This window comes from Lipotes vexillifer, unplaced genomic scaffold, assembly GCF_000442215.2.
Source record: "Lipotes vexillifer unplaced genomic scaffold, Lipotes_vexillifer_v1.1 scaffold314, whole genome shotgun sequence".
Classification (NCBI taxonomy): Eukaryota; Metazoa; Chordata; class Mammalia; order Artiodactyla; family Lipotidae; genus Lipotes; species Lipotes vexillifer.
In genome coordinates, this window is record NW_006777107.1 from 1,686,677 (window position 1) to 1,711,991 (window position 25,315).

At 38.2% G+C, this 25,315-nt stretch overlaps 1 protein-coding gene across 2 annotated transcripts in view; it reads right to left on the reverse strand.

The window, feature by feature from the left end:
• The window catches only part of TES (testin LIM domain protein), a 48,028-nt gene that overhangs the window by 18,086 nt on the left and 4,627 nt on the right, over positions 1 to 25,315 (reverse strand). The window contains exons 1-2 of one of the 2 annotated variants that reach the window (XM_007450788.1): positions 13,548 to 13,594; positions 2,825 to 2,910 (exon numbers count right to left, since the gene is read on the reverse strand). In XM_007450788.1, coding sequence (XP_007450850.1) covers positions 2,825 to 2,910 — 86 coding nt within the window. In that variant the 5' untranslated portion in view covers positions 13,548 to 13,594. Of the gene's footprint in view, positions 1 to 2,824; positions 2,911 to 13,547; positions 13,595 to 25,315 lie in introns of those variants that run through there. The other variant, XM_007450787.1, reaches the window with a different exon arrangement.

Below are 25,315 nucleotides of genomic sequence, written 5' to 3' on the forward strand. Positions count from 1 at the left end.
AGAGGGTGCTAGGGACTGAACTGTGTCCCTCCCCAAATTCCTATGTTGAAGCTGTAACCCCCAATGTGACTGTATTGGGAGACAGAGCTTTTAGGAAGTAAAGTTAAATGAGATCATAAGGGTGGGGTCCTAATCTGATACGATTGGTGGCCATATAACAAGAGGAAGAGAGAGATCTTTCTCTCTCTCTATGTACACACATAGAGAAAAGGACATGTGAGGACACAGTCACAAGGTGGTCATCTACAAACCAGGAAGTGGTTCTGGTGAGGATGCTTTGATCAACCATGCTGATGCTTTGATATTGGACTTCTAGCCTCCAGAACTTTAAGACAATAAACTTCTACTGTTTAAGCCACCAGTCTATGGTATTTTGCTACAGAAGCCTGAGCTGACTAATAAAGGGAGCAAAGAAGACTTCTCAGACATAGTGCTTGGGCTAAGACTTGAAGAGAACAGGAAGGACTTTTTGTTACCAGGTGGTGAGATGTAGGGTCTTTCCAGGCAAAGGGAACATGAGGCAAGGCACAGAAATTTCAGGAAACAGCATGTGTCCAAGTAGTTGAAGCACATGTGCCTGAAATGGGAGGGGAGGCTGGAACAGTAGCAGAGGCCAGATATTGAGGTTTAACATCAAAGGCCAAAGACTTTGCTTAAAGGATCAACTCCAGTGGGAAAACACTGAAGGTTCTTAAGCTATTGGGAAGTACATAATAGTATCCATTTTCAAAAGACCATTCTTGTGGCTGCATAGAAGGCCAGACTGATAACAGTGAAGAATAATTAGGCTCTGATTTTCACAATGTGCTCCATGAGGCCCTAAGGGTCTCAGAAGTCCAGGGTCACCGTGAAGATGGAGGAGGAAGCTAAGTGGACAGGATCCTGAGACCGCATGTCCACTTCAGTCCCAGCCCTGAAGTTCTGTGGCCCTGGACCAGACCTGGAATCTTTGTTACACTCAGGACAACCAGCCTTAGAAAGTCTGTAAAAGGTCTTCAGAGACTGTACTGAAAATGGCTCATCTAGAGGTAAAGGCACTTACCCTCAAGCCTTCCAGGTGTGGTGAAAAGGTCAAGGAATTATCAAAAATTCTGAGAAATGTGTCTGGAATGCCAGGAATAAGACAGCACTACTAAGTAACACCATTTGGACTGACTATATAAACCCAAGTTAGATTGGAGGCCATGACAAAGCCCTAGTCTTTTATGGCTCTTAGAAGATTCTCAGACAATACCCAGGTAAGGAGATGAGACTGTGTGGAAAAATTAAAATAAATAAGTGATTTTTCATGTCATAGATATCTGTTCTTATCTGACATTTTTATCTGAAAATATCAGATGATAGTTATCTACAATACAAAAATAACATAGAGCAAATAAGAACTACTATAAACTAACCTGCTTTAGAGAAAAGACGCCATCACTTAGGAATGAGCTTTAAAAATCTCATCAACAGTTTTTGGCAAATGTATAGCCAAACTAAAAAGAGTATATTTTAAGACTGTGAAGCAAACACTGTGCCCAGCAGAGGGCAGTGCAGCTCTCCACAAAACTCACTGAGTACAAATGAGAGTCGCACTCACATTAGGAGCTGAAATATTCTAATCCATGAAAACTATTTTGTGTCTAGTGACTTTACCTTTCTAAATGGTGACAGACATATTGACAGACTGCTATGTCCCTTGAAGAGGTAGCACAAGGAAGAGCTATTAAAGTCCTGTAAATTTGAAATTCCCTGGAACTTATTAGCTCCTTCCAGATAAAGAACTGTATCATCATTTGGGGAGGGCTAAGGTTTCCTTTGCCTTCACTATTTAAAACAACTGTCTTTGTTTCCTAAAACTTACTAAATAAATGAGCTTTTAAAAGAGCCTAATATCCCAAATTTTATTTTACATTCTCCTTTAACTTGCACTGTATACAACCTCAATAGCTGAGGACATTTTTTATTCTAGAGCATTTCCTATGGAAATACGCAGTACAAAAGTGGTTCTCAAGTAAGATTCATTCCAACAGGCAGCTTCCATCCTAATAATGTATGGTTGATCGTTTTAATATTTTTCTTCTAGCAATATTGTGCTAATTCTAATTTTGAACAGACTGATAAACTACTATTACGGTCTTGACAGCCACTGATGAACATTTATGTTCTTCAAAAGAACAGGTTTAAAATACCAATTTTAGGTTTATATGATGTATGATTATATTTTTAAAAAAACATGCAAATAAGAGCTATACAAAATACACATTTTTGATCCACTAACATTCATCCTCCACATATAGGCACTTGATTCAAACCAAAACAATGGCGATGAATTATTATTTTTTTAAACTCAAGTGTTTCAAAGTTTTTCAGTAGTAAATTTACAGCTGAAAATTTTGAAAAGACCTAGATTCAAGTCAATTTCCTGAGAACTAGGACATGACTCCTCAATTCATCATATTTATTGTTTATCGCAAATGTACAGATGAGATGTGCAGTTATACGTTTTTAACAAAAGAGTCCTTCAAGATTACCATAAAATAGTCCTTCAAGATTACCACAAACTTATTTGCCACTCAGAAAAGAGACGTATTCAGTATTTCAGTCTCATAGGGAAACTGAAGAAGAGCAAATAAATCAAACAATTCTAAATATAGTTACTATGGCCCAATTAGTTCGAATAATGATGCGAAGTCAGAATAGCTTTACTTCTTAGAAAAGAATATAACAGATCCACAACTTAGCAACCACGCTGTGTAGCCTGTAAGCGATCTCTGCTGTCTGAGGAAGCAGTGACAAAAAGCAGGAATTACTATTGTGGTTGTGGTTTTCAAAACGTTACCTCCAGAAGTGCAGTTCGAACCCCTCACATTTTCCTTTGCATTTTAAACAGGGGGCTCCAAATCCTTGCTCATGTCCTAAGCCCATCTGTTAAAGAGAAAACAACGTGAACCTGTTATTACATTAAAAAAAAAAAAATCTAAAAAAAATTCAATAAATTACACCTTTAATTCCATTTACCACTCCTGTTGATATAACTTGCAAATAAATCTTTTATGAGTGTCACATTGTTTAGTCAGTGATGACACCCAGGTACACTAAATGGCGCTTCCAAGTACACACACTACATACTTTGTATTCTTATTGCTTTTTTTCATGAATAGAAAAGCATTAGAATACAACTACGTAGAAGACTACAAATATTGCAAGTGACAAAAAGTCATGAATTCATCTCTTTGGCCACTTCATGCCCTGTATACAATAGATACAGGGAGCAGTCAGAGGAGCCAGAGCTCGGAAAGCAAGCCTAGCCCCAAATGACATATTTTTTGGCAAACACGGAATATGCAAATGATTTAGGGAAATACAATTTAATATTATTTTATTTTTTGATAAATATAATAATAATAACAATAATAATAGCAACAACAAACATATTGAATGCCAGGAATAGAGATAAAGTACTTATCTCATTGAAATCTTACAGAACCTCATAAAATGCTTATAAAGTAGGCAATATTGTTCTCCATCTTAGAGATGACAACTGAAATTCAGAGAGGCTGTAGAGCTTGTTTCAGATCAAAATGTTAATAAATGGTAGAGAAGAGATCTGACTCCAGGTCTACCTGATTCCAAGGTCTGTGCTCTTATGCCTGAGGTAGGGGTGGAGGGGTTGTACTACTGTCCTCATTATAGCAGACTATTTCCCCTTCCCGTATTGAACAATAACCCTCTGGAACTCCTGAGACATGACTTAATAAGCAGAAGAAGAGGGAGCTGCAGATGAGGGAAGGACACAAGAAGGCAATGCAACCTCTTTTACCCAACTATTGATACTAGAGTAAAAAAGATTGACTGGCTTTGCTTCAGCACATTGGCAAATCACCAGTGCCTCGATTATTCTGTAGCTTAAATATCACATCAGTGACTGCTGACAAACTTGTTACGGCCTAGTGTCTGGAGTAAGAGTTCAAGCCAGATGAGAGAATTTTTTCAGTGGCTCCCTGTTGTAGCTTGACCAAGTTGTGTTTCTCCTGTGCAATCAAAACCACATTGTAACTTGTTCCTTGAAAGATCAGCTTGACCATGCCCTGAAGTTTAAATGAAGCCCTTCCATTTTTCCCTGAAGAAAATGACCACATCCTCTTATGATAACTAAGTGCATATTCAAAACCAGCTGGTCCACCCAGCTGCTTAGGAGAACCTACAATATTTTAAAGGTATACCCTCTCAAGAATACTTTCTAAAGGGGATAAAAATCTGTCCAGCATTAACTAAACTTTGTCACCTTTGCCATGTTTCCATTACCAATTTTCAAAGATTTAAAATTCTCTAAATTGTATACTTTAAAACTAGACATTTTTTTTTTGAAAGAATCAAATTATTTCCTTGTCACTGATCATTATAGTTCACAGTACGGAAATAAAGTGGGTTACGCAAAAGACAGAGAATCTAGCTATTTTAGTTTTCTGGTCTTTTCTGGTCTTTTGCAAGGAACATAATTAAAGAGTTTTCTCCATTACGATATCCACAGTAAAATGAACAGCAAATCTAAAAAGAGGTCTATTCTTTTTCAAGCCCTTTCTAGTTTCCCATTACAGGAGAGGTAACAATCCTGAATCCTCCTGGTATATGGATTTACCTCATACTGTGTTTCATGCATCTCCTGCTAAACTCGGATCCCAAATGAAAATTAAGATTACATTATTAAGGCTTAATCACATAGCTTAGTTTAAATCAGTTGCTTCAAACTCTCTTGTGTATAATTCACAGTAAGAAGTACATTTTATCCTATGAAAGAGAACATGCAGACATACACAAACTTATATGTAAGTGTGTATAAAATCCTGAAACAAAGAGTTACTGGCTTATATAATAGTGGAGAACTAAGTATGCTTCTGCCTCTAAGTTAAATGGCCACCTAAACAAATTCTTGCCTGCCTTCCAATCTAAATCATCTGGTCTGAGCAACACTGGCCTTAATAAAATACCATAAACATACTGGACCAATACCATCTCATTCTGTATTTCTGAATGAAACTCGGAAGCTCAGCTAATATAACTAGAACCTCAATTAGTCACCAGAGATTTTACACTAAGGCCTCGGTGTAGCTCATTGCTGATTTAAAAAGTCAGCCTTGGAAAGGGGCAAGTTGTTTCTTTCCTACCTGCTTTTCAATCTTCTTAAAATGGTTATCAGTTTATTTATTAGAATTATTAGAACTGGTGGTGTCTCATGAACATCTACTCTTTTAAATTGCCCCACATATTCTTAGTGCGGGACAGGCCTAGGCGTCCCCCTGGTGGAAGAGATCAGGAAACTAAAATTCAGAGGAGAGTTGATTTGCTCTTGGTCGTACAGCTAGTCGACAGCAAGCTAACCTAAAACCCAGTCTGACTTGTGCTGCACTGTGCTAGTGCTGCTGGGGCAGACTCTATAGGGTGTCCAGTGGGACCCCTTCCGTTTTCTAAAAAGATTCCCTGCCTCATTTCTGCTTCAAGGAAAAGAACTACAGGCCCCAAGCCTCCTGCAACACGTCTCAATGGAGATGACTTTGAGGCCTCTATAAAGAGAAGCCTTGAATCAGGCAGGGAGGTTGGGAAAGCTCTTTTGAACAAGTGATAGCTGAACTGAGCTGGAAAGGATGAGCAACATCTAACTCAGTAAAGAGGAGGAGGAAGTATGTTCAAGGCAGAGGGGACACCATATTTGAAGTCTGTGACAGAAGAGGGATGGTTAGAGCTGAGGACATCTTAGAGTACTTGAGAGGTGATACAGCCAGCCTTGCAGCAGGCCAGGTGGGGGTTCTCTCTCTTTTTTTCCTTTTCCTGAGGAAGAAATAAATCTCCTGAACAATTTGGTACGGTGTCTTAGGCCACCAGATTTAACAGAGAAGACATTCCCAGAGAAAGGATGATACTCTAAGGAGGAAGCTTTAGAGAAAAGCCATGCAGGCAATGGGGGTGGGGTGGAGAATGGGGGGGAGGGGGGCAAAAGCCCCTCTTAAGTTCTGCTGGCCAAACCTCAGGGTTAGGGAGACCCACGGAAATAAAGTGTGTTATGCAAAAGACAAGAGAATCTAGCTATTTTAGTTTTCAGGAGACCCGACTCTGAGAAAAGCAGTAATTTGAGAAAAAGGGCTCTGCAGTCTGCCCTGGAAAGCTCAGAAAGCACCGCTCCAATGTTATTCCACCCCTGCTGGCCGGCCTGCCTGGAAGGTCACCTTAATCTCCATACAGGCTCTTTCCTGCAATTTGGGTTTGTGACCACCTTAAGAACATGTCCCTTCCCTTCCCACCTTCCCAAACACACACACTTTCCTCTTCCCCCAGGGCCCAGACATAAGGAGTGAGGGGACTCTCAAAAATCACAAAGAGACAACAAGTAAATGAAAGAGAGTGGAATGAGGTCATGGCAATATGATACACTCTCTCCTGCTATAACCCAAAGGAAGCAGTTCTAATTAAAAAACAACACTCAAACCAAAAAAGCACCTAGTTTTCAAAACCACTGTTAGCAGCTAAAGTGATTAGAGAGTTTCAGACTGGCAATGAATTTACTCTCTTTAAGGGAATTTTATTAAATTTCCCCTGTAAATGAAGCTATAAAAAGTCAACCTCCTTGACACCCAGCATTGAAGATCTCTAACTTATGCAACTTACTGGGTGGATACGTCTTCCATAATCTTACCCTTTTTATCAACCTCAGTTAGGATACAAAAGCACAAAGCCACTCAGATAACAAAGATCTGTGGGTCACACTCCAGCATTTTCCCTGTTTCGTCGATGTGCCTAGTTCCAGGCTAAGTTATAATCCAGAGTGCAATGTGTTCTCTAATCCTGTTCAATCCAATTTAGATGATAAAATTGCACCCCAGCAGACACATCCCTACTGGTGTGAGGCAACTTTCTTCTGCTTTTGTTCCCATGCCAATTTAGGCATCCAGGCATCTGCTACCCTCCCTTTAACAAGTCAAACATATATCAAATGAAGTAAAATGTACGGATTTTACTCTGTAGTAAAATGAGTTTCAGAGCCAGAGCTGCCCTAGGCACAGTTTCTCAAGACCTATTCCGAGACCTTTTGGGCAGAGGTCACAGGAGCTGGGATTCCCCAACTCTTCCTAGTCTCAGTTTGAGGGTCAGGAACCCCATCTGTCCTAAGGGCTCAGCCAATTTCTCTTCCTCCTTACTCTGTGTTCAGGATTCCCTTAACTCCAGGATCCAGAATTCTTCTCACTATACCTTGCCCTTCCCCCTACCCGCAGCACAGACTGCATCCTTTGGTCAGGGTCCTTCTCCTTTCCTCCAGAGCCATGGCTGCTACTCTTAGACATCTGGATCTTACCGGTTAGTTTCTGCCCAGGTTTCTGGGCTGGAGAATTCTTGGTGAGGGATGAGAACAGGGAAGGTGTTATTTAATGATACCCATGGTGTGTGGGAGGGGGTGGTAGAGAGGAAGGGAAGTCCAGAAAGTATTAGCTCCTCAGCTAAGGTAGCCTGGCTGCTTAGAACGTGAAGTTCAGATCCTTGGAGTAATATAAACACCAATATATGTGTGCTCATATGTCATATGTCACGAGAATTAGCTACACCAGGTATTAAGGAAATGATCAAGAATTACATGGCTAAACAGTGAAAATGTAGAAAGAGCACTGGAAGAGAGTCAGGAAAACTGTGATCTGGCCCCAAGGTATTATATCACTGCCAAGTCCAGTGATTTTAGAAGTCATTTTTCTTCTTTAGGCTTCATCTAGGTAATGAAGGAATTGAACTAGATCAATTCCAAGACACCTTTTAATTCTAAAATTATGACTGAAAATCATGTTTCAGATTAACTTCATCTTAGTTGTTATTCAGCATGGTCATCTGCTCAACATTTAAACACTAAATAGAAAATAATTATTTGAGAAAGCTAATATATTATTGGCTCTTACAGGTCAGAATAATTTGGAATTCAGCTTGGAATAGTAGTTTATAAAGTACACATAGGAAACAAAAAATTTAAGTTCTGAGGGATAAGACACAGTTCTGTTGCACATAATTATTTCAACAGCAAATGTGATATAGTATTCCCTGCAGAGTCAATGCTTGGTGCCTGAAAACACATGTTTTTTCATAAGCACACAAGTCCCAAAGCTGTCTTCTTCATATAATTTTAGTAACGCATTCTGGCCAGCATCAATACAAGGTTATGACAGATTAATTTTTCTTCTTCGGTGTCCAAGAAAACAGGTTCTTTGGATTGACTATATTTGGAAAAACTACAGTCACGCTTTAGGAATACCTATCAAGGTCCTTTGAAAAAATAAAAATGACGTATAATATTTATTCTGAAATACTAGTCATAGACAAGTAAGACTTTTAAAATATCCTTAATTATAGGATCCAGATACTGAGCTTATAGCACTATGATCTGTGCCTCCAAACATCCATCATCTCCTGCTTATTTTAGAGTAAGAAATGGGAATGGGTTCAATTTCTCCATATTCATAATTTCAGGCAACCAGATAGGTTGGCAACATTTCAAGTGACCCTTATGACCCAGGAAAGGGTACTGCATGTCAGATACTTTAAGGAAAGAGGAAAGAAGAGTAGAGAACATCTGGTATTTCAAACATAGTCTGAGTTGATTTGGATACAATTTGGGTCTGGAAGATATTATTCAGTATTCATGGTGAGATCATCTGATTCATGCTGTTTTCATAACCAAATTTCCCTCTGGAGCAAAAAATCATATGTGGTTACTAAACAAGCAAGTGTTACTAAGACTTCTTTAATCATCTTGGAATGAAGCTGACCAAGGTAGATTATATGAAATACACATATATTCTCTCTCTCTGTACATCTCTATTCATCTACCTATACATATATATGTATACATACATGCATTCATATTATACTCTTAGGCATTTTAGATCTTGTTCACACGAATGAATATTCTGGACAAAGGAACTGCATTTCTATGTAAATAATTCCTCTCAGCACGTGGCTCTTTTAGAAACCTGGTATAATCTGTGAAGTTCCCCCCACCCAAACCCAAATCGATATGTTTCCATTAATCTCTCTGACAGATTTTAAACAGTTTTAGATTTTTAGCTCAATGCCTGTTTCACATTATCTACTAAGATTTTCAGTAACCACCCCCCATAGAAAAAAAAAAAAAAAGGTTAGGTTGCATAGAAAACCAGACTTAAAAGTAAAAAGAGAGGCATCCCTTAACTTCTATAGTTTGCCAAGTGTTTTAGGTGAGAACCCTTTATAGGTGAGAATAATTTATTGTGATTAAGAGCCACGATTAATCATTCTTACTAAAATTGCTGTTATCTTTTCCTTTGCTCATAAGAATGAAAACTTCCCATCTCTCACTTACTCAAGTCTGAAATACATGAGAACAAGAATGAAGAAAAAGTCGTTACTTAGTCACCCAACCTCGGGCCAGGAGGCCTTCTTTATCCTCGTCTACGCCATGCTTTTTAGGTCCCTGTCTTTTCTGGTCTCTTCTCTAAAACCTACAGTTTCCTCCTCCATCTCCACTCCACAGTTCGTGTTCAAACTTCTATCACATCAACCTGGGAACATGCTCTCCAAACTAATCACTCCTTTCATATAATGTCATAGTGCTGCTCCCAGATTTTAATAAAACCCAAAGATGATCATAACATTCTCCTTGTTAGATATTTTTAATGAGTGCAGTGAATTTCACATGTCTTAGCCTGGCAGAGAGAAAAAAGCCTTTTCAACCTGGCACCACCCTTGCTCCTACAGCTCCCTTCCTCACACCCCTCCCCTCCAGCCGTGCTCTGCTTCTAGACGAGCTTTTTCCTTGCCTGGATCTCATTCCTCTTCTCCATCTGGTAAAATGCTACTCTCTATACACCCAGTTCAAACAGCAGTTACTTGGTGATACCTTCCTTGAACTATCCTCAGCAAAGTTCTTCTGAATTCCTATTGGTCTTGGTTCAAATTCTATTATTTAGTCCCATTTTTCTATACTATGACATCCATTTACCCCACTAGACTGTGAGTTTCTTGTTCATATTTGAATTCCTGACGCCTGCTACACAGCCTGAGATTTGTAGAAATGCCAAAAAGTGTTATCTATTTATTTAATACTTGTTTTAATTATCAAATGATCTATGACATAGCACATTTACCCCAAGGAATTCCCATTGCTTTTCACAAGAAAAATAAAAAATAAAATTTTTTTTAAAAAACGGCTCTAGGGCTTCCCTGGTGGCACAGTGGTTGAAAGTCCGCCCGCCGATGCAGGGGACAGGGTTTCGTGCCCCGGTCCAGGAAGATCCCACATGCTGTGGAGCGGCTGGGCCCGTGAGCCATGGCAGCTGAGCCTGCGCGTCCGGAGCCTGTGCTCTACAACAGGAGAGGCCACAACAGTGAGAGACCCGCGTATTGCAAAATAAATAAATAAAATAAAATAAAATAAAAGGGCTCTGGCAGGGGTGATGGTGATAATAAGAGCAATGGCAAATATTTATTGAGCAATTATATTATCAGGCATGGTTATAAGATTTTTACATGGATCATCTCATTTTATACTCATAACAATTCTATGAAAACTATTCATTATTATCTGCATTTTCATCCAGATGAAGAAAGCAGAAAATTGTTAACGGGCCCAATGTCAGTTGCATTGCAGAATGCCTGTTCTTAACCTCCAGTGCCTAAACATAGGTCATGAACATGGAAAGACCCTGGGTTAGATAAATATTTAGTAACTAATTTTTTTAAATAGAAATATAATTTTAACTTGAGATCAAAATATTATAGCCAAGAATAAAATAATCAATGAAGGGTCTTTAGTTTTCAAGACCACTTATTCAGAAGTAAGTGGGAATAAAAGTCTTCATAGCAGATTCTAGGATTCATTTCCACATCCTTTCAGCTTTTCAGCACATGAAGTACAAAGCCAGAGCCCTACATGATGAATTTGTATCATAAAATCCACTGTGAGACAGATGGACTGACACCTTTTTGTTCACACATAGTAGTAAATCATCACTAACAAATCATTGTGATAGGAAAGAAAAGGAAACAAGTGATCTTTCAGTCTAAATAGTTTATAATAAATTCTATTCTGGAGGTACTGGGTCAATCTTCCTGGAACTTTAACAAATTAAATAGATAACTCCCACCCAGTCTTCCCCTACATTTCTTAGGTCAGTACCAGTATTAGGTAAGTGATACAAGGACTGTAACCAAGGCAACCTGTCTACTTCAATCTGGGATGTAATCAAATTGCAGCAGATTACCTAAGACATCCATACAACCTCAATAAATATGGTAACGTTTTTGACGAAGATCAGAGGTAGATCCTGCTGCTTTTTTCTAGGAAACAATAATGAATTTTAGTTTTGGTAGGATACCTTGAAGCAATTCTAATTATGCTTTTTCTTAATGAGTACTGGTAGTTGTGAAGGTGGAAGTGGTAGTAAAAATACCTCAACCACCATTTGTTAAGATGTTAATACCTACCAGGCACAATACATACATCACCTTATGAAACTCTCAAGACAACCTGTGGGAAAGTGTTATCACTCCTATTTCACAAATAAAGACACTGAGACTTGGAGAGATTAAGAAATTTGTCTAAGATTGCCCAGCTATCTTGTTGGCAATATGCCAAGTGCAGAGCTGAGATTTGAATCTTGGCATTTCTAACTCTAAATCCTGAGCTCTTGACTATAAAGTCACCACTTTTTTTCTCCAAAATGAGAGTTTGAAGATAAGCAATAATTTAAACGAGTAATATGCCTCATCTGTAACTTCTGTAGAACAATAGATTTTGATCTGAAAGACTGCTTATTCGTCACCAGCCAGGAGCTCTCCTTCCTAGACAAACCTGAGACTGATTATAAGAAACCTGTGTCAGCTGCACTAACACTGAATGCCCTGAGGTGATTAATCACGCACACAAGACGGCCCTCAAATAATGGGTCAGGAGTCAAGGAAAATATCCAGGGTCCTGATGCAAAATAGGTCTCTTCCAATGTTATAGCAAGAGAAAAAATGTTTTAAAAGAAACAACGAAATACAAATGAACAAATTGAATCTCAGAGTTGAAAGATCTTTATTCAAAACATGGAGACATCACTAGTACTGAAAATTACTTACTACATTATAGAAACGAATCCATACATTTATGCAGTGTCCAGGGGTTACTATGAGGCAAAAACTGCAATAATCCTTCTCATTTTTTTTTCAAATCACTAAATTCCGAGATTTATAATGGAAAACCTCTGTATTAATTGCAAATTACCCTAAAACTTAGGGGCTGAAAATAACAAATATTTGTCATCTCATAGCTTTCTGTGGGTCAGGCAGGTGGGAGTGACTTACCTAGGTGGGCGGGCTCAGGGCCTCTTGCAAGGTTGCAATCAGGGGTCAGCTAGGGCTGCAGTCATCTCAAGGCTCGACTGGAAGGAGATCCACTTTTAAGCTCTCTCACATTGGCACCTATGACATGGCAGCTGGTTTTCCCAGGGGCAAGTGATCCCACAGAGAGTGAGAGTACCCAAGACAGAAGCTGCAGTCTTTAATCTTGAAAGGGATATACCATCACATCTGCCATGTTATATTCCTTGGCAGCAATTGACCAGGTCCAGCCCACACTCAAGGGAAGTGGAATATACAAGAGTACGAATTCTAGGAGGTGGGGATCAATGGGGGCCACCTTAGAGACTGTCTACCACAGCCTCTATTCTGTTTTGATTTTAAATACTAAGCGATTTGTGATGACAGACTTTACAAAGGGAGAGGATATAGGGTGTGCTTATCTACCACCCCTGACTTTATTTTTTTCCATTTCAAATATTTAAATGTGTCTTCACCCCAAGGGGCATAGTAAAACAAAATTTTGCTCATTCCTTTATAAATGCTCTTATTCACCTCAATTTAACTGTTCACTCAGTCAAGATCAGGGAACAGTCTTCCAGAAGACAGGGTAGAATATGATTTTTAGTCTCTAAGTCTTATTCTCTAACCATCTCAATGTATATACATACACACTTGTGTGCACACATACTTGTGTTTTAGAACACAGCCACAAACCAGAATACAAAATATCAGGTTTGACTAGCAAGAAATTTCTAGAAATATATTTGAGAAAAATTTCACAATTTTTATATGTCATAGTCCTCCTTAATGAATAGAGAATAAAACTGGAAAAAGATTGATATAAACCTTATTCTATTACATAACTCTTCTGGTGATGGAAAGTAAAGGAAAAAATATATAGCACTTCTTTGTGATATCAGAATGTAAATTACTTGATTCAAATTAGGTAGTATTTATAGTCACCAGTTCATAACCAACTTCTCAGTACTGTATACTTTTTCGAAACCTAATGTATCCTCACCGTATTATTAGGGACGAAATAATTTAGATTTTTTTTTAAGAGACTGCACTTATTTTAGGTAGCAAATTATAAAAAGAAATGTATTGTGTGTTCAGTTTATGCTGGCTCCTTATAAACGTTTTTCAAACTGACTACTCTCAAATTATTTTTAAACTCTTACCTAAAGGCAGTCACTTGAGATGTTCACCAGTAGAATACCTCCTCTGCGAATTCTACTCAAAAAGGGCCTCCTCCTAACTCTGCAGGATACAAAAATGTCACAGGCTACAATTGCTGATGAAATGGCTTCTTAATTAGGATAAGCTGAGCTCTGGCTCAGTGGAAAGACTCCGTAATGCATTTGCTTTTATACACAGGTCTCAGAGACTCCCAATTATTAGCTATAAAAGGGATTTTAAAAACTTGATTCCAAAAGCCATCTGTAGGAGTCTCTTAAAAGAATTAGATCATGACAAACAGTTCTAATTTGGTCTTGTCACTACCTCCACAGCTGGCTCTAAAGAGTGGATTCCACAGATAGTGCTGTGTATTGAGAAGCCTTTAATAAGACTGCATATCCCAAAACTTGAATATTACCACCATTGTTTACCAGGCCTAAGGGCTATAGTATTATTTCTTTAGGAGTAACCTGTTATAGGAGTGGGGTGAGGATAACTATACAATTAAGTGATTATTGCCACTAATTGCCTATCTAATCAGAGCACACGCAGGAAAAGAGGACAGTACAGGCATATTTTCAGAGCCAGAATGAAGGGAAAGGCCTGTGGCACTGGCTGAGAGAGCTGTTAGAGAAGGATGCCCAGGGAATCATGAGCATCCAAAGGAACCTGGAGAGAAAAGCCCAAAGGAGAGAAGGCTTTCACAGAAAATTGGGGGTAAAAGGCACAAAAAGACAACCTTCTCATTTTCCACTTTTGCCCAGGATTGGCATTCAGGTGTATTTAGAGCAAAACCAAAGTCTTATAGCACAGATAGGAGTGTTGGAAACTGGGAAAGGAAGGGAGAGATACAGAAAACCTACTGCCAGATGCCTTATTCTTATTTACTTATTGTTCAGCCTTTTCACACCATCCCTTACTCTGAAAAAAATGAATTATGTTTATATGATGTGTTGTGTAAACCTAAGTGCCTTAACTAATTTTTGATCCATCTTCTGATTTTTGATCTATTAGAGAAGTGGTTTAGATTCACATGCTTTTTGTTCTATATTTAAACTATATCCCAAGGACTTTGTCACTACAAAAGGTACACAGGCACCATCTTAGATTTGTCTATGGTTCAGGGGAAATAGACAACTTTCAAAATCAAAATTAGATTTGACTAGGTTAGAAAGGGGGCCCATTCTCAAGTGACCAATGATGTCAGGGAAGCTACAGTGTCCTGATTCTTTACTCTTTCTTATGTACAGAGAGCTATGAGGGTAATTCAGAATAAGAAAAGCCTTCTCTAAGACCTTTTCCATAGCTCTCACTGTGGGAGGCTGAGAAGACAGACTTACATCCTAGCAATAGAGGGGGTATAAATTACGATCTGTTGCCTAACAAACCACCCTTAAACATCATGGCTTAAAATAACAATCATTTATTCTGTAGTTTCCGGTCATGATATTCTGCTCATGCTTCTGCAGTTTAACACCTTGGGCTGGGTTCAGCTGGATAGTTCTTCTGGTCTGAGCTGGGCTCACTACATCCATAGTCACCTTTCAGGTGAGCTAGGGACAGCTAATATAGGGGAACCTCAGCTGAGATGTTTCATCTTTTCTATGTCATCTTTCATCCTCCAGTGGGCCGGACTAGGCTAGTTCACATGATAGTAGCAGGGTTCCAATAAAGTAGTTAGAAGCAAACAAGCCCTCGTGAGGGCCAAGCCTGCAGCACACACAACATCAGTTCTACCACTGTCTACCAGCAGCCCAGATTCAAAGGGTAGGAAAATAGACTCCATTTCTTAATGGGAGGTGCTGCAAAGAATTGTAGCCATTTTTGCAATTTACCCCAAAAACTCTGAGGAAGATTCTATTCAGGAAAACATATCTATTTCCTATACTGGACCAAAGTACCTGGTAATGTTAAATCAAGTGCCCCTGCTAGGGAACCTAATTAATATAGCTTTGAAATCTTTCCCATAATGACTAGCACATGGCATGTACTCAAACAAGTACTAGAAACACTTACAAATTTTTAATTTTTATCAAAAAAAATTAAAATCAAAATAATTTGCAAATTATAAAAAGGAAAAAATGAAATCTAATAATTTAATAAATTCCAGTTATTGAATTTTAAATATTTCTTTGTGTCCAACAAAGCATCAAGTATCAATAATTTTCTGAAAGCGTGTTGTCATAAAATTCTTGATGATAGATTCAGGTGCGTGTTAAATGGTTTGAAGATCTATGCAGGATTTTCTTCCCTCTAAATTGGATTTCTTGATAATGATTATGATACATCTATTTATTGTATGTGCAGGCACCATACTTTGTGCTTTAAAATGTTCATGTCAATTATTCTTATACCCCTATGAGATAGATGGTTGCAATACATTTTCAGATAAAGATCCTGAGGATTAGAGGGTTAAATAATTTTGCCAAATTCACATAGCCAGTAAGTACCAAGGCTAAGACTGAACCCAGAATTCTAAAGCTGATAACCTTCCTGCAATTCTGGTTCTCCAAACATTTACTTATTGATACTAAGGTCTAGACAACTAAACAAAACCGATCAGAGAACATTAATAATAACACTGATCAAGTACTCTCTATATGTCAGGCACTGTTCAAGTACTCTCTATATGTCAGGCACTGTTCTAAGTGTTTACAAGCATTACTTTATTTAATATCACAATAACCCAATAAGGAGGTATTATCTATGTTTTACCGATAAGTCCCCTAAAGCCAAGGAGGCTAAGAAACTTGTCCAAATTTCTAGGGGCGTGTCAAACTGGGATTCAAACCTATGAAAGTTCTGTTCTTCTCCCTCTAAACTCCCTGTGTTCCAGAGGAGTGGGCAACAGTGGTCCACTGGATGATTCCATCCTCTGGCTTGATTTCATCTGGTCCATGAGAAAAGTGCCAACAAATAACATCTCAATTGTTTTTACCTGTGACATCTTAAAAGAAATATGGATATTAAGCCACTCAAATCTGTCTTGCCTCCCTCTACCATTAATTTCTGCCTATTTCTCTTGGGATAATTTTCTATTCTGCTACCACTGGCAGAGTCTAACACATGGCATCATTTGAATATCTGTAGAATCTATTTCCAATTTCTTGTAGTATTTCAAAGGTCAGATTTTTTAACTCCTCTTAAAAACCTTTGGCAACTTGACATTTTCCAAAGAAATGAGTTCTACATTTCTTCACATGGAGATCATATGACCTAGCTGGGATGAATTTGGAAAAGTCTGTTAGTCTCAAAACTAACAGAAGAGTGACTAAATGAAAAAAAGAACCTTCTAAAAATCAAGTAAAGGATACCCCAAGGCCAATTTTCCTTTATAGTTTTTCAGAAGGGTCAAAGACTACCCTGCTTTGAAATATCAGCTGTCTATGAAACTGTGCAGAATATCTTCTCAGAATGGACTCCTGACACATGAGAGAACTTCAGAAAAGTATACTTACACCCCCAAATTAAAAAAAAAAAATCCCACTATAGAATATGTCATAGGCTGAAGTAATGATCCCAGTTCTTCATTCCCAGGTAGTTATTAAACATACACACCCTTGCCTCATAGTCATTAAACTGGACTTTTCGTCCCCTTGAGTTTGAACTTAGACATGTGACTGCTGTGACACAAGCAGAGGCTTAAAATGCGCTCCTGCAGTTGGACATGCCCGCTATTGCTCCACACTTTTGCTTAAGATATCCAATGATCTAAGGAAGATGAAAGATATGGGGAGCCAACGTAGTCCCAACCCACAGCTTGGAACCAAGCCCAGACTATATCAGCTAGACTCCAGTGAAATTTCCTCCTCTACCTCAAGAGATGACAAAGTGTATTAAATAAGAATCAAGATTAGGTTAAAGATATAGATCCTCAGCAGTAGGTTAGGTTCCTGTACAAGCTCAGTGGCACACTTCCTAAATTCAAACCTGAAATCTAGGAAAGTCACAAATCACTACAGATCATGTACCTTGGCTTTGTTTTAGAAGCGTCAACACTGAAAATGTTATGGTGTGAATACCAAGGGTTTACCGACTTTTTGCAGCACTGAATGTTGTTTCCTCCATAATGTTGTTCCCAATCTACCCAATTAAATTACTTCTGCTTCTGAAACTTCATAATACAGTAGCCACCCCATATCTACATTTTTGCTTTCTATGGTTTCAGTTATACACGGTCAACCATGATACAAAAATATTAAGTGGAGGGCTTCCCTGGTGGCGCAGTGGTTGGGGGTCCGCCTGCCGGTGTGGGGGCACGGGTTCGTGCCCCGGTCCAGGAAGATCCTGCGTGCCGCAGAGCGGCTGGGCCCGTGGGCCGTGGCCACTGGGCCTGCGTGTCTGGAGCCTGTGCTCCACAGCGGGGGAGACCGTGGCAGTGAGAGGCCCGCGTACCGCAAAAAAAAAAAAAAAAAAAAATATATATATATATATATATATAAAATGGAAAATTTCAGAAATAAACAATTCCTAAGTTTTAAATTGCATTCTGAGTAGCGTGATGAAATCTCCAGCCGTTTCTCAGTCCTGCCTTGGATACGAATCATCCCTTTGTCCAGTTTATCCAGCTAGGTAGTTACTTAGTAGCCAACTTGGTTATCAGACTGACTGTTGCAGTACATTGCAGTGCTTGTGTTCAAGTAACCCTTATTTTTACTTAAACACATTATTGACTGGAGACGTATTAATTCGTCTTTTGTTACCGGAACGTTATTGACTGAAGACGTATCAATACGTTTTTAGACAGTGGTACAATTAACATAACGTGAGAAGTTGTTAGAGCTTAAAATTGATCAAGGGTTCATTATACAACTTATGATTGTCGTTATCATTCACATTTTGTTCCGTTAGGTTTTTGTTCCAATCTTGTGTATATTATAAACGTAAAACTTTCAAAAATGATGCATTGCGAAATGTTGAGTGAAGAAGAATTTTCCGGTGAATTTTATGCAGATACTTTCTCTGACTGTCTGAGCGACATATATACTAATGTCTCAGAAAATCATAGTTTTTCAGAATATAGTTCTGATTCAGATGATGTGAGTATTAGACCAACAAAAAGACAAAAAAACCTTAGTGATCGATTCTGATACGGAAAGTGAAAATGAAACAGTGCTGGAGAATGCTCCTTTGTTTCTACAGAAGAGTGGACTGAAGACAGCATTTCATGAAAACTGGAAGAATTTACAGGTGTGTCACGTGTAACTATAGACTGTAATAACCTGCAAAGTGTTAGTGAAATAACAGAATTAATTTTTGGCCAGCCAAAATAAAAATCGCTGGCCAAGCGCAGAAGCAGTGATGCTAGCAATTCAGATCTGCCAAACAGGAGCCTTAAGTGCTTCCTTTAGGTGAAAAGGTGAAATTCTCCACTTAACAAACAAACAAAAATTGTATGCTGATGCTGCTAAGATCTGTGGTAATAAGGAATCTTCTATCCATGAAATTGTGAAGAAGGAAAAAGAAATTCATGGTAGTGTTGCTGTCGCACCTCAAACTGCAGAAGTTATGGCCACACAGTGCATGCTAATTGCTTATTTAAGATGGAAAAGACATTAAATTTGTGGGTGGGACACACAAACAGAAAACATGCTCCAGTTGGTAGTAACATGTGGCACCAGAAAGCAACAGAGCCCACATGAAGACTTCAGCAAGGGATCCCCTAAAATGTGTTAACACCATTTACTGCAAGTAAGGGATGGTTATAAAGATTCAGGAATAGGTTTGGACAGAAAAATATAAAAATTACTGGAGAGGCTGAGTCTGCCAATGAAGAAGCCACTGCTGAATTTGTGGCAGAGTTGAAGAAGTTAATTAAGGAGAGAGGCCACATCCACAAAACTTTTCTTACTACAGCATATTGCTATAATTTTTCTATTTTATTATTATTATTATTATTATTATTATTATTATTATTATTTTAACATCTTTATTGGAGCATAATTGCTTTACAATGGTATGTTAGTTTCAACTTCACAACAAAATGAATCAGTTATATATATACATGTGTTCCCATATCTCGTCCCGCTTGTGTCTCCCTCCCTCCCTCCCACCCTCCCTATCCCACCCCTCCAGGCGGTCACAAAGCACTGAGCTCATCTCCCTGTGCTATGTGGCTGCTTCCCACTAGCTATCTACCTTACGTTTGGTAGTGTATATATTCTCCAGTAGGTCTCTGTCTTTATTCCTGTTTTACCCCTAGGTTCTTCATAACATTTTTTTTTCTTAAATTCCATATATATGTGTTAGCATACGGTATTTGTCCTTCTCTTTCTGACTTACTTCACTCTGTATGACAGACTCTAGGTCTATCCACCTCATTACAAATAGCTCAATTTCGTTTCTTTTTATGGCTGAGTAATATTCCATTGTATATATGTGCCACATCTTCTTTATCCATTCATCCGACGACGGGCACTTAGGTTGTTTCCATCTCCGGGCTATTGTAAATAGAGCTGCAATGAACATTTTGGTACATGACTCTTTCTGAATTCTGGTTTCCTCAGGGTATATACCTAGTAGTGGGATTGCTGGGTCATATGGTAGTTCTATTTGTAGTTTTTTAAGGAACCTCCATACTGTTCTCCATAGTGGCTGAACCAATTCACATTCCCACCAGCAGTGCAAGAGTGTTCCCTTTTCTCCACACCCTCTCCAGCATTTATTGTTTCTAGATTTTTTGATGATGGCCATTCTGACTGGTGTGAGATGATATCTCATTGTAGTTTTGATTTGCATTTCTCTAATGATTAGTGATGTTGAGCATTCTTTCATGTGTTTGTTGGCAGTCTGTATATCTTCTTTGGAGAAATGTCTATTTAGGTCTTCTGCCCATTTTTGGATTGGGTTGTTTGTGTTTTTGTTATTAAGCTGCTTGAGCTGCTTATAAATTCTGGGGATTAATCCTTTGTCAGTTGCTTCATTTGAAAATATTTTCTCCCATTCTGAGGGTTGTCTTTTGGTCTTGTTTATGGTTTGCTGTTCATCTCTTACTGTTGCCTAATTTATAAATTAAACTTTATCAAAGGTATGTATGTATAGGAAAAAGCAGTATATATAGGGTTTGGTACTATCTGGGGTTTCAGGAATCCACTGTGGGTCTTGGAACATATTCCCCGCAGATAAGGGGCGGCGGGGGGGATACTGTAGTTGTCTATTCCTATTATTGCACTGCTACAAAGTGTGGCAGTCTGCAAACTGTTGGTTACCAGTCTGTGATCAGACATAGAAAGAAACTGAGAGAAAGCAATTAGGAATTGTTAAGCAATTTGACAGTAGTTTTATGTCTGATATATTTATTTTTTAAAAAATTGGCCTCGTATTTGTCTTTTTTTCCTTTTAGTAATTCATTTTTTTTGTTTTAAAAGTATCAGCCCATGACAGATTCAGAGTTTTGAAAAAATGGTTCTTCAACATAGATATTTTGAGCAACACTGTATTACAGAACTTATTTCATTCTATCTAGCACTGTAGTCAACGTACATGTCTTGCCCACTAGCTAGCTTGCCTACCTTCCTTCTTTTATCCACCAAAGCTGACATCACAGTATTTTGGGGGATACAAGCCCCACAGGTAATATTGATAGAAAAGGAGTTGAGATTCTGTAGTCTTACATTTAAAGTAAACTTTTAATATTCTCTGAAAAACAGAGGGTGACTTTGTTTTGTTTAACCCCCGATCATTTTTATTGTAGGCCAGTACCCCATGAAGGAAATATATTCTTTACCTTTACTTTGTGACTCATTCTATCAAGACTTCTATGATGTTACACTTACAGAAATAAAAATCCACCTAACATTTGCATAATCATTTTGCAATGAAACACGATATCACTTTATCTTCAAACAAAGCACAGGCAAGTTCATGGTGACGGCAGACTTATTAATGGACTCAGCACCAAAGCATTGGTGCTAGGCTTTCAGCCTCTTTTTTGCTAGGCTCACTGTTCAGATAAGAACCTTTATAACCAACAGACAACCTGAAACCCCTTTTTAAAATCTGTATGGTGGTCAGAATGTCACTGTAATAAACACAGGCTGAATCATTTGTGATTTGAGGATGATCCAGCCTCAGAGATTAATTATATTTATATACTGGGAGCCTGGCTGTCATTTGGCAGATAAGCTCTCAGCAATGCTCAATGCCTGGCTTCTCCTACAGTTCCCTGCCTCAAGCCATACTCAAACCCAAGCAGTCCTGCTTTCTTGGCAGACTAGCCAAGGATAAGAGAAATTGGTAATCCTGAACTATGCTCTTCTCCTTTGTTGAATATGCCCGAAATAAAAGTAATGATACCTAGAATCAACCAGTTTTTATAGCTAAATACTCATTGTGATAGAAACATGAAACACTTTCATAGCACTGTTCCCAAATTATACCAAGTAAGTTTCTTTTCGTTCTTTCCTCTATCACCTTCTGTTCTTTCTTAATGTTCTTGTCACTGGCAATGAACAGTGATTAAAGTGGTTGAGAAGAAAGAAAGAAAAGTAATTAAAAAGTCATTTTAGGGTCACAGCATTAACTTTCATTAGAAAATTACAGTCAGGCATATTATTATCTAATTTCCCATTATTCAAGTAGGGAGTTAGGTAGATCAGGTACTTAGAAAAATAAGCGAAACCAAATATGACTTGAGCTCTTTTATAGGAGAATCAAAGATTGGAGCTAGACAGCTGAAAAGCATAACCTCTAAATTTAATCCTCTAATAACAGTGCTTAAGGCAAGTTTTAATACATGGATTTTACTCAAAGACTAGGGGTGAATTTATCAATTATCAAACTATTTTTCCTTAAGATCTTGAAAATTTATGAGGTTTTAAAACCCATTTTGAATCTGGTTAGTCTTTTCTCTATTTTCCTCTCCTTGAAAAAGTTGATTTCATAATTCATAATTTATATAATGCTCCCTGAACATCACCACTTTGTAAAAAGCAAAATAATTTCCTAAATGTACTATATATTAATGATCTAATAAACAGATTTTTAAAAGTCACTCTTTCAGGTACCATGACAGTAGTTACCAAACAAAAATTAGTAATGACTGTAAACAGTAAACACAATACAGGAACGACTCTTGTAGGGCATTTGTAATCAGGCAAAAGACAGTTTGTGTATTTTATAGGTGTAAGATTGTAAGTATTTTAGCTTTATCTAATTATGAGCTTTTTCATGTTCTAATACATAAAAGCTACCTTCTCATCTCTTTTTCATTTGCCATTACTTAAGATAAATAATAACCCCTAATTACAAAGTTTGCAAAACCGGAAACCAATACCAAGAATCACCACTAAATTAGGATATTCTGGGACTTCCCTGGTGGCGCAGTGGTTAAGAATCTGCCTGCCAATGCAGGGGACATGGGTTCAAGCCTTGGTCCAGGAAGATCCCACATGCCACAGCCTGTGCACCACAACTACTGAGCCTGTGCTGCTCTAGAGCCCATGCACCACAACTACTGAAGCCAGCACACCTAGAGCCCATGCTCTGCAACAAGAGAAGCCACTGCAATGAGAAGCCCACACACCACAATGAAGAGTAGCCCCTGCTCGCTGCATCCAGAGAAAGCCCACACACAGCAATGAAGACCCAACACAGCCAAAAATTAAAAAGTAAATTTATAAAAAAAAAAAAAATAGGACATTCTGTGTTGGAAATCTAATGTACTCCTGACCTGTAAAGAGTTCACTAAGGGGTATAATCCCATTTGCACTTACTTTCTATCATTTACTTTGTCATTTACTTTTTTTTGCTCTATCATTCCTCTCAACAGTGTAACTTTTATAATACAAGGTACCTTGCCTTTTTTTTTCACACTATACCCCCAGAGTTTAGAACAGTGCTTTGCACATAAACTACTCACATAGTTTTTAAATGACTCATCTTATTTGGGGAGAGATAACTTTTAAAGACAATAAAAACTCCATTATTTTTCATTTTCCTGTAATTAAGTACCAAGTTAAGTGATACATCATGCCTAGGCTTATTTGACTCATGCTAACAGAGCAGTTTATATGCCTTTGAAGCTTTATACTACAGATTTAAATTAATTAAACTTAATGTCTTCAAATCCTCACAAATATTTAAAAGGCAAACTAATTAAGTAAAAACAAGTTGAAAAAACAGCTAAGATCTATGAAAAAAAAATTATTTCATTTTTCTCATGGACTTCACAGGAGTATATACATGCCATTTCATTAAAATCACATATATTTATATTTTCTTGGCTTGTATGATTTTTAAGCACTGTGGAACACTATTATACTTAGTAAACTATAATGTTTTCCATAGTCAAAAAGAGTAACAGCGTTTTAAGAAATCTTAGAAATCACTTGGTTCCCCTATTGATTTTTTTTTTTTTTTTTTTGCGGTATGCGGGCCTCTCACTGTTGTGGCCTCTCCCTTTGCAGAGCTCAGGCTCTAGACGCGCAGGCTCAGCGGCCATGGCTCACGGGCCCAGCCGCTCCGCGGCATGTGGGATCTTCCCGGACAGGGACACGAACCCATGTCCCCTGCATTGGCAGGCGGACTCTCAACCCCTGCACCACCAGGGAAGCCCCCCCTATTGATTTTTATAGGTATGAAAACTGAAATCCAAAGTAGCCAAGATCACAAAAACTAGAGTGGACCCAGATCTACTAAGTCTCAGCCCAGAGTGAATTTAATGATATCATACTGATAAACAGGAGTGAGAAAGCTGTTATAGTACAGAAGATCTTTCTGTATACTACTACAGCTCTTTACCTATACTGGCACTTACTGACCTTTTCGAATTTCTGAACACATTGTAGTGATATGGTTTGTAAAAAACATATTCAAATTAGCATGGGGCAAACTACTTCTGGTTCTCAGAAAAAGAACATAGGAAGTAGTACTCTTTTACCAATTTTTCATTCTCTTTCTACTAAATCGGCCCCCCAGAGTAACCCTGATGGTCCATGATGTTAATTTTGTGCTCACAATGCTGGTATCATCCTAGAGTTCAGTGAGAGCCTCACAAAATAGTTCAACATTTTGGTGTTTCCTACTGCTTCTCGGTAGCTCTTTAATGAACAGTTCTCTTCCTAGCATTGAACTTATTTTTTTGTTTTTAACTGCTCTATTCTAAGCTGCCTGGTCTGCCATTCCAGGGGCACTTTGAGTACTTTGCTGCTAGGAGGAAGAGAGGTTTAGCCTACCATGCTATGTGTAAGGCTTTCTGTCAAGTCTGGGCTTCAGCAGGTAGAACAGATTCTTCTACAGGCCAACGATGAGTGCCTCTATACAATTCCAGATGTCACTGGTTGAAATCCCAAAGCAGAGAGCCAAAAGCAGGGTCACTATTATTCAGAACCATATTAAGTAGCTAGGAGGCAGCATTATCATTGCTCCCAACAAAAGCTGGGAAGCTGGAAGAATCCAGAAGATATGGTCCAGAATATTATTGGAGCTTATGGAATTTCTTTGACTGTAAAAGTCTCGCAGAAGTTCCTTTTCGTGATATTTTTACTTATTTAGACTTTGTTTCCATGCAAAGAAGGTCAAAGGCAACTTACACTAAAGGGCATACATATAACCATGGATAAAGTATAAATAAAATGTAGAAAACCAGTAGGGTGGTAATTTTATTGGAATAGAAACCATTTCTTCTAATATAATTCCTTTAAACAAACCAATAAAAAATGTTGAAATAGACCTCAGGTTATTTCTCTTTTTATATTAGGGTACTTCATTCAACATACATGTAGTGATCAAGGCAAAGGATATCAGAGGACTCAGGCTAGGTGGCATGATGGGAGTTGCATGAATTCTGAAGACTATG